Raw genomic sequence first — 11,468 nt, 5'->3', positions numbered from 1 at the left:
CTCCAGGCTCTGAGCTGTCAGCATAGAGCCCGATGCGGAGCTCGAACCCAGGAACTGTGAGATCATGACCTGAGCTGAAGTCGGAAGCTTACCTGACTGAGCCATCCAGGCACCCCGGAGCACTTCCTTATTTTATGGTACCACAAGATATTCCAGGCTCATTTTATACTCTCTGCCCTAGATCTGGAATTCCTCCAGGGAGCTCTGGTTCCTTTTATTAGAGAGTGGTATTCAGAAGCCCAAATCTGGACCCTATAAGTGCTTGCGGCTACTGGGGTGTCACTGTGTCCAAGGCCTCCAAGCAGACAGGGCTGGGAAATGCATATATTCTAACCCTAGCATTCACACACTGATGCCTATTTATTTCAGCATCTATCGGTATGTATATTAAAAACCAAGAATCCAAACCTCCAGTCCAACACCACAAAGTTCATTCTAGCCTTACCACCTTTTTGCCTGTAGCTTTTCTCCGACAATGGAAAACCTGACTTGGCCAGAGCTCTGTAACCACACCATCCCTGCTGGAAGATGGAGTGGGGAAGATGTTACATTATGCTTGGCCTTAGAGGATGGGATTTGGACAGACATGAGGGAAAGTCATTCCCAGCAGAGAGTGGAAGCTGGAGGGCAGAACAGGGCATGATGATATATGAACCTAAAAGAGGAAAGAAACAGATCCCAAAGGGCCTGAATTTAATGCAACATGTGGTTCATGAAGGGGATTTTGCCAGAGACCTATTAGTTTGGTTTCATTCCACTAGGCAGTGGAGAACGGCCTGACATTTTGGACTAGGAAGTGGCAGAACCAAGGGTACATGGGCCTGAGATCCAAGAGCAAATAGACTGGGTACAGAGGAGAATGAAGCTACTGCTATGCGATAGGGTGGTGGAGACCATCATAGTAAAGGAATAGCAGGTAGGAAGGCACTACAAAAGAACCAACAGAATGTGGTAATTGACAGAATGCAGAAGAGGTAAGGAAAAGAGAGGAGTAAAGTAATAACGCTCCAAACCTGTGTAGTTTGGAGAAAGAGGTACCACGAACACAACCCCAAACAAAGGATTCTTTGTGAATTATTTCTCCTTTGAGGGCAGGTACAGGCTTAACTACTCTGTGACCATAAAGCCTTATGAAACTCCCTGTGAAGATAGGCCTGTCAGCTCTCCCCTCTTACCTGATCTCCTCAGCTCTCAGCCCTCTCTCAGCCCCACAAACTCCAAATGCCTTCAACACATGGCTCTGACAACCATCCTTCCGTGGCTGGCTGTCCATCACCAGGACACAGCTAAAAACCCTCTCAAGGCCTTCCACATGATGGCCCCAACCTCCCTTTTTGGTTTTCTTGCATTATAGCCAGAGGAGGCCACTTACTCTTCCCTGCTGACTTGGCATCACTGGGGTCCAGGACCTCGGGTCTCAAGCCACACTGGTTTCAGGCATCCCTTTGAGCTCTTACTTCAACCTGGGACACCCTCCCCTACCTGGCTGACCCCTCCTGAACCCATGCAAGTCAGCCTACCCCACCTGCTGGATTAGATGCCCTTCTTTCTGGCCCCCACAATGCTACCAAAATGGTCAGTTAATCATCTTCCCCTGACCCATATGGTTTTGGGGGCAAAGACATGTCCCCAAACCTGTGGCACCCTCCTGGACATAATGCAGGTGTTCAGATCCCTGATGAAGGAAGGAAAGGGCAGACAGTCTCTGAACTCTCATTCCTCACTGTACCCTTTTCCTCAGCTTTTTCCTTCAGAGCTCAGAATATCAACACAGCCTTCTTCACCTCCCCCAACACTCTCTTTCCAGGCGGCCTGCCCTGAGCCTGCATCACTGTTGGGTCTGTCACCCGCAGCCATATCTGAGCTGACCAGCAGAGGTGCCCAAACAGAATGGGCAGGGCGTAGACACACTGAGCACCAGCCCCACCTGCCATGAGTCTTATCCAGGAATAAGGCTGAGGAAGGCAGCCTTGTGCTCTGCTTCCAAGTTCTCTGCTTCTCTGGGTGGATGTGGCAAGTGGGTAATGAGGTTGGGGAATTCTATAACCAGGTTGAGGGCCCGGCCTCCTGGGGCCTCGCATGCCACGTTGCCCCGCCAACCACTGAAACCCTCAGGCTTCTGAGCTAGAGCCAATGCCATGCTGCCTTCTTGATGGTCCTTTCTCTCAAAGTCCCCAGACACAGATAAGCAAACAACACAAAGTACCACAAGAAAACAGACACGCACTAGGCCTTTCCATAATTATTACTATAATGATTTACAAAAAGATTTTCAGGCAACTGTTAAATTATTATACATATCTGGGAGAGGGAGGTGGGGGGTCCTGGTCACAGGGTCAATGAAAACCTCTTTCGTGGAAGAGATGGGAAAAGGAAATGTGCCCCCCTCACTCCCTCTAGGTCTGACTCTTGATTAAGTGGCTTCCTCTCAACAAATGAAGACCGTTAACCCTTTCCCATCCAGGTACTAAGGTAAAGGAGAGGGTCAATGAAGTGTCAATGAAGTGCTTTGAAGGGAGACCACCAATAAACTGTGGCCGCCCGAACCCCATGAACCTCTGCCCTGGCTCCGAAGGGTCTGATCCTGGGCCAGACCCCTTGGCTGGGGATGGATGGAAGACTGCCCAGTCCTCAGCCTACACCAAGGCATCCACCCAGGGAGACAGGAGGACTGAATGTGATAGGATAAGGGATGCCTAAATGTGGCATGAGAAGCAGGGATGTACCAGCTGGGAGCTGCTGGCCACCCCTCCCCCACCCCACTCCCCAAGGCTAGGTACACAGGCATCCAGGCACTCTGGCTCAGGGAGGGATCCTGTCAAAGGAAATGGGGTGTTGGGTATCTGGCCTTGGAGCTCAGGAATACAGCCTGAGGGTCAGAGCAAGGCCCTGCCAAGGGGGACCCTTGGAACAATCCAAAACTGGGCTTCTCAACTTTTATATTCATTCCAGCTCCTGACTCCCATCCATGCAGCTAAATGTTACCATGTATGTGTGAGTGCGTGCGTGTGTGTGTGTATGTGTGTGTGCAGGGGAGGGCTGCAGGGGGAGGGCTGCAGGGAAGCGCAGCTGCCCCACTGCCCAGGGTTCAGGGCATGCAGGGGACCCTAGGCCTAGGATGTGAGCCCAGACCAGAAAGGGTTAAGGGCTCTAACTCGCCTTTCCTCCTACTCTCCCAACATGCTACACCTCCTTGGGCACTAGAAGGTTTTACGATGAATAGCACGGGAGCCATCCTCTTCATACTCCTTTTTGGACACCCACATCTTCTTAAAAGTGTCCAGCGAGGCCAAGATGGAGCCACTGTGAAGAGGGAGGGATAGACTCTTGTGGACCTAAAGGCTGGGCCATCGGCCTCTTGTGGGCACTCAGAGCTCCATTTCCTGTACCTGGGAGGGAATTCCACCACCTCCACCTGGCCTGGGCCAATGGTCTCCTCCCAGAGCCCTCCCCGTGAACCCCGCCTCACCCAATCCATGTGGAGTACAGCCGTTCCTGAGGGGCCGAGATCTAGAGGGAATAAGCAGTAATGTAACTGCCCGTCCCCCACCTCAGCCCTGGGAGCCTTTCCCCCAGGGCCCAAGGCCAGATAGCAAGTGCATCAGCTGGGAGTAGTGGGAGCAGCCGAACAGGGCAAGGGAGGAGGCTGGGTAGAGCTGGGAGAGGGTGTCTGGAGGTGGCATATGACCTTTCCTCGCCCAGTCAAGGTTGCCCAGTATCCCCATGCCCCATGGGGTTCCCTGAAACCTCACCTTGATTTTGACATCCTTTGGGGCAAGCTTCTTCACTTCACTTAGCAATCGGTCACCGAAGCCTGTGAACACAAGGCTGGCTGAGCCCAGAGTCCACATCTGAACCCCCTTACCACTAGCACCTCCATCTCCAACCTCTGGCGGCCCCAGCTGCTGTTGCCCCTCTTTCGGTGGTTCTTTCCAGGATCAAGGATGGGGGTGAGTCACCCCAAGGAAGAAAAGAGTCAGCACCATGCCTAAGGTGGGCCCAGCTTCCTCAGAGAGGTAGCATGAGAGGGAACCCTAAGTCACATAGCTCGGCCTGGCTGCTGAGCTCTTATGCTCTTCCTCACCCAACACTCCAGCAGCCCAAATCTACCCAAAGCAAAGTCAAAGGCAAATGACAAATCAGGAGAAAATGTCTACTATTTCTACCTATCACAGAGGCAAAGATCACACACAGTATTGGGAGGGTGCCAGGGGACTCTCCTCTGTAACTGGTGGGGGCATAAGTGGCACTCGGGGGTGGGGGGAGTTTGGCAGTATCTACTAGATAACAAGTACATATGCCCACCCTCTGACTCAGCAATTCTCCTAGGATTTCTCCTTTAGGGATATTCTTATTACATGAAATGACAGTATATGAGGTTATCGGGTGTAGCACCTCTGTGATTAGAAATGACTGCAACGAACTCACAGGCCACCAGCAGGTCAACGGGTAAATGGCACATCCATTCAGTGATCTATCACATGGCCATATGAAAGAACTCACATGGATAGGGAAAGATCTTCCAGATAGGGGGCTACATGAAAAATACATGGTGCACAACTTGTAGAGCATGTTGTGATGGGTATAAAAGCGGGAGCAAGGGGAAATGAACATTTGCTTACATATGCACAGTGCTGCTGAGCACATAGTTGAGAAACTAGTAATTCCCAGGGGATTGAACAGGGTGACCAAGACAGTGTGAAAAGGGAGACTTCATCGAACACATTTTAGATCTTATGCAAACTTAGCACCTATTTACAAAGTAAATAAAAGTTAACTTTAAATCTTTCTCTTAAAAAAATAAATGCTTGGGGCATCTGGGTGGCTCAGTCGGTTAAGCATCTGACTTTGGCTCAGGTCATGATCTCATGGTTTGTGGGTTTGAGCCCCAAATCGGGCTCTGTGCTAACAGCTCAGAGCCTGGAGCCTGCTTCAGATTCTGTGTTTCCCTCTCTCCCTGCCCCACCCCCCTCAAAAACAAACATTAAAATAAACAAACAAATTAATAAATAAATGCTAACTGAGCACCAAAAAGCCAACAGAAAATGGGCCACGTCCCAGGTTCTAGGGAGTGGGGTGCAGTTTAAGTCTTAATCACCAGCTCCCAAATGGTGGTACCTTTGAAAAGTGTGGAGCCACCCGAAAGCACGATGTTGGCGAACAGTGTCCGGCGAAGGTCCATGTCAGACTTGTGAATGGCAAAGGCTAGCACCTCATGGAGCCCCTCACTCTCATCACCTACCAGGTCTGGCTGGAACAGCAGCTCAGGGGCCCGGAACCGCGCTGGCCCCACCTTTGGAACACAAGATTGAGGGGGACAGGCCCCTTCTTCCTCCAGATGCCAGTATCACCGCTGCCACCCAGGGCCAGACCTGGCAACTTACATCCAGCATGCTGCCATCTGGCAAGGTGTACTGCACCTTCTCTGTCTCCAGAGCCTCATCCTTCTGAGGGTTGATGGAGAGGTAACAGGCTCGCTGCGGTGGGCAGGGGACAACGCTCAGAACGCTGCAACCGGGAAACCCACACCCAGGGCTCAACCTCACGCCTTGGTGCCACCACTGCCCATTGCCCCACCCAGCCTGCCTCTTCACCCTCCTGCCCTCTGTCACCTCTTTGATGGTCCGGACAACCTCAAACTCAGCTGAGGTGTGAAAGTCAACTCCTTCCTTGCGCAGCAGTAGCCGGAGATAGCGGGAGACATCACGACCAGCAATGTCCACCCGCATGATGGAGTGCGGCATGGCAAAGCCCTCGTAGATGGGGACAGCATGAGTGACCCCGTCCCCTGAGTCTAAAACCACTCCCGTCGTGCGTCCTGTTGCATACCTGTCACCAGGTCAGCATCCCTTCACTTCAGCCACTGAGGCATGGGGACCTCCTCACCCCTGGAAGGGACCCTGGGACATTTGCATTATCTGGTCTGAAAAAGGGACATGAGGAACTCCCTAAAGGAACAGTTACCACGGGGCTGTTTCTACAGGGAAGTCAGACATGAGCAGGAGGATGGCCACAGGGAGGATGGGGACTCAGGGGACCCTAGGGCTTAGGGAGCACTCACAGGCTGAGCACAGCCTGCATGGAGATAAACAGGGCTGGCACGTTGAAGGTCTCAAAGAACACCTCTGCTGCCTTCTCCCGGTTCTTACTCGGGTTCAGTGGGGCCTCCGTTAGGAGAACAGGATGCTACAAGAGATGGCAGGGTTTAGGCATGAGCAAAGACAACATGCTAGGCTCTAAAAGGATCTTTCTAGAGAGCCAAACACCCTCCCATGAGCACATGCAGCTGTAGCCTGCTATCCTTCCCAAGGGCACTATCCCATTATCTGCCATCAGTTATTCTTCCAAAGATCCAGCTCTCTCCGGAAAACTCGACTTGGCAGCCAGTGACTCTGTGTACCCACATACACAAAATGAAGTGGCAACAGGCCCTAATAACATGCAGAGGAAGCGTGGAAACCCAACCAGAAAGGAAACAGAGCAGTGAGAGGGCACAGGTGAGAAAATGTGGAGCCTGGTGGGAGGGGCTGGCTGCCACACCTCCTCGGAGAAAGTCTGCAGCTGATCCTTGGAGTAGACGTACTGCCAGATGCGCTCCATGTCGTTCCAGTCTCGCACCACGCCGTGCTCCATGGGGTAGCGGATGGCCAGCAGCCCCCGGTGCTCCTGCGGAGGAGGGTGGGAAGGCCAGCTGGAGCACCAGGCTGCTCTCCAGCAACTGCTTTCTGCTTTCCTGGAAGCTGCCCTTTCATCTGCCCTGAAGAGAACCACTACTGCTGACTGGGTGTCCTCATGCCCAGTGGTGGGGTCCTAAACTCAGTACAGGCTCATTTGTCCAGCAGCAGCTTCTCAGGCCCTCAGAGTCCAGCCAGCTTCAATGGGCAGGGGAGAGAGAGGGTGGTGATATGCTCCCTCCCATCCTAGTCCTCACCTTCCTCCCCTGGCTGTGCTTCTTGGGCTTCTCTACTCACTGCCAACATGTTCTCCCCTCTTCTCTCCTCACACACTGCCCAGCTTCCTTCCCCACCACCAGGAGCTGCTCCCATGCTGTCCTGTCCTGTGGTTGCCTGTTGCCCACCGCTCCTCCCAGCTCTGGAGCCACTGCTCACATTTTCCGCACAGACCTGCCCTTCAGTGTCCTCCCTTCTTACCAAACGTGCCCCTTCTCACCAAACACCACCTGACCTCTCTCGTCCATAGGCATGGCTCCTTCTGACCCCATCTCCTGAGAGCCCTTTATCTGTAACCTTGGCTAAGGCACCCCCCCCCCACCCCCCCAACCATGTTCTCCAGTGCCTAAACTCCTAAACTACACTTGCTTCCTCCTGTTGGGGCCTCAACTGGCCATGCAGTACTTAGACAAGTCACCCCAGATGGAGAGTAAGAGGTTATCCCACAGTTCTTGTTTCTATCAGTCATCAAATCTGAGTGATCCAGACTCTTAGATCACTTTTCTTTTTAAGCAGGTTCCATGCCTAACACGGGGCTCAAACTCATGATTCTGAGATCAAGAGTCAGATGCTCTACTGACTGAGCCAGCCAGGTGTCCTTAAGTCACCTTTTAATCAATTCTTTCCTCTATAGCTTCCAAATCACTTCTACAAAACAGGGCGTTAAGTAGTCTGTTCCTCCATACAGAAACCATCGTGCCATCTCATAGTACTTCCAAGATGGAGCCTTGAGAGCCCAGGAAGACGCTTGGCAGATGGCCCCAGAGAACAGATGCCCTCTTGGGAGGTACAGCTCTGATCACCAGCCAATGCTCCCAGAACTGTGAAGGCCCCAAACCCAGGCAAAGGCAGGCTCCACAGGTGTTACCTCTGCTTTTGGTCCAATGAAGAGGTCCCCCTCCAGGGCTCCAGCCATCACTCGCATGTGCTTAGGGCGCCCAACACTGCAAGGACAGGTAGAGTCACCAAGGTGGGCAGGGGGCATGGATGAGTCCATGTCCAGGAAAACCAAAGTCTAACTCCTGTGGTCAAAAGGGTAACTACTCTAAAGTATCCAGAGGTGGCCATGTGGCAAAGGCCAGAACCCAGGCCTAAGGGACACAGGCCTAGAGACCAGAACTTGGCAGGATGGTATGCTCAGGGTCAGAAGAAAAGGTATCTTTTTCCCACCCCTTCCACCCAGACAGGGCTGAGAGCTCTGGAATCTCAGCCCTTCATGGTCCAGCCCTGGCAGTAGGTCAGCTTCAGCAGCCATAATGACTCAGCCCACGCTCTTGATTTCAGGAGGGCAGGGCTGCTGCCACTGTCTGCAGACCAAGGTCCCAGGAAGTTGGGTCATGGTTCCCTTGTTCACCCCTCTCTGTCATTTGATCCTGCCCCTTCCCACTGCCAGGGCTTCCAGAATAAAGAGTCAGTTCTTGGAAGACTAGATAAGCTACAATTCCAAAATTTGACCCAAGCTGCCTTTTAATTGTACACAGGTAGAGTTCAGAAAGGAAAGCTGAAGCCCTACTGGGTGCTCCAAGCTGGCCCTGTCCCCTGACCAGGCCTGGGGTTCTCAGTATAGCCAGCCACTTTGGGGGCCTCAGGATACCCCCTGCCCTACTGCCTCCGCTTAGGCCAATCCCTCTATAACCTCCAGGATTTGAGAAGATTCCCACTGAGGAAAACTTCCCAATGCACTAGAGTGGCTGAAGGAGCACTCCCAGGTTTCTTCCATGCTTTCACCTCCCTCTTACCCCTGCCACCACTTGCTCCATTCAGGGAAAGACTCCCCTTGACGGAACCAATTATTTTCTCCAGTTGGAAAATAAACAAGCCCTGGAAAAAACATTTCCTGGGAGCAAGGAGTGGCTTTGCATTAACTCCCCACTCTTTTTCCTCTGAGGTTAGGTCCTTCTCCCAGAGATGTCACCCTTCCATTCTTGCTGCTGCTACCACACCCTGTTCCCAAGGGAATGCTGGTAGCTTCTCCTCCCTCCCTGGCTCAAGGAAGGGACCAAAATCAGACTTCAAAGAAGAGGAAGCCCAGAGCACTTCTCTTGCCCTTCCAGAGCCCTTAACACCATTGGCCTCACAAACACAAAACAAAGGGTGTTTTTCCTTATATGTGGGGGCAAGAGTTGGTCTCAAAAAGAGCTGTGACACAGAGCCAGTTTTCTTCCTGGAATCCAACAAAAAGGTTAGGGCTGCTGCCTGAGCAACACTTACTAGTTTGGGAAACAGTATTTGGGAATCTGGTCTCCTGCAAAGCCAGCCTTGATCACCCCTGAACCCTGAAAGGAAAAACAATGTTTAGCTCCTGATGTGCTCCTCCAGATGAAGGCAGTGCCCTGCAGTAGAGCTGGCTGTCCAGATCATGGCAGCCTGGGGAGCAAGTCTGAGACCCACCAAGAGGGCATGATCATTTACAAGTACTCCAGTGATTCACAACTAGGGGGTGACTTTGCACCCCTTCCCCCCAATTTAACAATGTCTGGAGACTGGGGAGGAGAGAGAAAGGGGTAGGTACTACTGGCATCTAGTGGGTAGAGGCCAGGGGTGCTGTTAAACATCCTACAATACACAGGTCAGCCCTTCACACCAAGAATAATCTAGCCCAGAATGTCAACAGTGCAGAGACTGAGAAACCATGAAGTACATGCTCCTCTGCGTACTCTAGGGCCAGCTCCAGACAGGAGGAATCCAAAGTGGCACAAGCTACTCCCAAAGGTCGGCTAGAAGCAACCTCTAAGTGTAGTTTTTCTCAATAGCCCCTGGTCACCCCCACCCCAACAGCCATGGACCACATACAGGACCCACCCGGCAAGATCATTGTGTATACAACAACTGGCACCTCCCCTCAAGTGTCTTCTCCAAAGACTACAGGTGAATTTGGTCCTGCCACTGTTCCAGCACGGAAACTGGACTTACACTCTTAAAGGGAAGCGGACATCCAGAAACCTCCCACCTAATGAAGGAATCAGCCTCTCAACCCTACTTCCCACAGATCTCCATTACAGCCTTCCGGGTCTGCAGTGCAGAAATAAACATTTTCATGTTACAGAGGAGGGGCTGGAAACCCAGAGGGACCAAGCAGGTTGCCCTCTGAACTCCTAAGCTTGTTGGTTAGCCTAAGTGAATTATTTGCCCACCAAGAAAGGAAGTGGCCTAGTCCATCCTGTAGCCTGCTGGACAGAACCCCCAAGCCTAGTTCTAGCCTTCTTATTAAACACCCCCTGCTATGACTCAAGGAGCCCACGTGGGTACTCCAAAAAAGACAGCCATTCAGGATTACATGGGGGTCATGTGGGAGGGAGACACATCCCAGAAAGAGGAGTGAGTCATTATAAAAAACTCCAAGGCTCACACAGCAGAGGCAGATACCGAGCTAGAGGCAGATCCATATATCCCTGTCCTTCATTTTCTTCCCATGGATCAGACAGTTCTGAGGCCAGAAATCCTTAGAGGGCAGCTGAAAACATGCTGAGCCCCAGTGCTGAAGGACAAGGCCACAAGGAAGCCAGGCAACTTTTCTCTGAAGCTTCCAAACCATTATCCCAAACTGCTATGGGTCCTAGAAAGAGTGGTCCTGAATTCTCCACTGTACTGCTAGCTGTGGAATTTCTGCTCAGCACAGAGCAGTGAGCACTTAAGGAGAGGGTCAAAGTAGCCAAGTGGCCAACCAGGTGATGGTGGATATGTGGTTGGCAGAGCTTAACCAGTATTTTTTTTTTTCTTCTTTCCAGTCTCAGGAAAAGAGGGCCTGTCCACTCTGGAGGTCCTGCTTAGAATTGCAGCCCCTTGGGAAGTGCTGTTGTAGAGGTCACCAGGCCAACCCTCTCTGAAAGATCAGTCCAGCACTCTGCAAAAGGGCAAATGCCTTCCCTCCTCCTCCACTAAAAGGGGCAGCCAGAGCCCGAGAAGGGGGTAAAGTGGTTGGGGTCCTAAACTAACCTAACCTAACTAGGGGCCCTCATCTCAACCAAGAAGTGTCCAGGTGCCTCCCTGGGCCTGACACAGGTGCACTGGCTGGGCCGCTCGACTGTCACTCCAGCACTCCCCACGATGACCACAAGTAGCCAGACAGATGGGTCCCATGCCTCTCCAGTACGTCCCCACCGGGCTCGGGGAGGATTCGGGCAAGGGCTCCACGGCGCCGGTGGAGGGGCTGGCCCCATGGCCCTAGCTACAGAGCCAGGTGAACAGGAGAGCCCCAGGAGTGGGTGTCGGGCGGGCATCGCTCGGAGGACTAGCGGAGACGGGCGGGGGGAGGGGGTCCTCCTGGCGCCGCCGCGTGCACCCCCGGGGGCGGGACTCCCGCCCTCCCCCCGACTGCCGGGCCTCACGTTATCGATGACCACGGGCTGGTTGGCGATTATGTCGTAGGATTCCATGGCCGGGCCGGGCCGGCCCTGCCCAGCAGGGGGCCTGCAGCAGGGACAGGCGGGCGGGAGGGCGGGCGGGCGGACCTAGACAGCGGCAGCTCCAAACCCGGTGCCGCGCCCCTCCCACCTAGCGCGCGCAGCCTACGCCAGC

General features: G+C 53.0%; 1 protein-coding gene across 1 annotated transcript; it reads right to left on the bottom strand.

Annotated features, from left to right (window-relative positions):
* Positions 1-2,227: 2,227 nt before the first annotated feature.
* On the bottom strand, positions 2,228-11,413 carry ACTR1B (actin related protein 1B). Its single transcript, XM_019460549.2, has 11 exons — positions 11,279-11,413; positions 9,162-9,226; positions 7,819-7,894; positions 6,541-6,666; positions 6,062-6,186; positions 5,613-5,829; positions 5,385-5,477; positions 5,119-5,293; positions 3,753-3,814; positions 3,470-3,510; positions 2,228-3,303 (listed from the first exon to the last, which is right to left on the bottom strand). The coding sequence occupies exons 1-11, from the start codon at positions 11,324-11,326 to the stop codon at positions 3,201-3,203; spliced, it is 1,131 nt and encodes a 376-aa protein (XP_019316094.1). The 5' UTR covers positions 11,327-11,413; the 3' UTR covers positions 2,228-3,200.
* Positions 11,414-11,468: the final 55 nt, after the last annotated feature.

The sequence above is a fragment of the Panthera pardus genome, unplaced genomic scaffold (genome assembly GCF_024362965.1).
Source record: "Panthera pardus isolate Hobbes unplaced genomic scaffold, ASM2436296v1 HiC_scaffold_25, whole genome shotgun sequence".
In the NCBI taxonomy this organism is placed as follows: domain Eukaryota; kingdom Metazoa; phylum Chordata; class Mammalia; order Carnivora; family Felidae; genus Panthera; species Panthera pardus.
The sequence above is the reverse complement of the archived record's forward strand: the minus strand, read 5'-3'. Positions and strand labels throughout refer to the sequence as shown.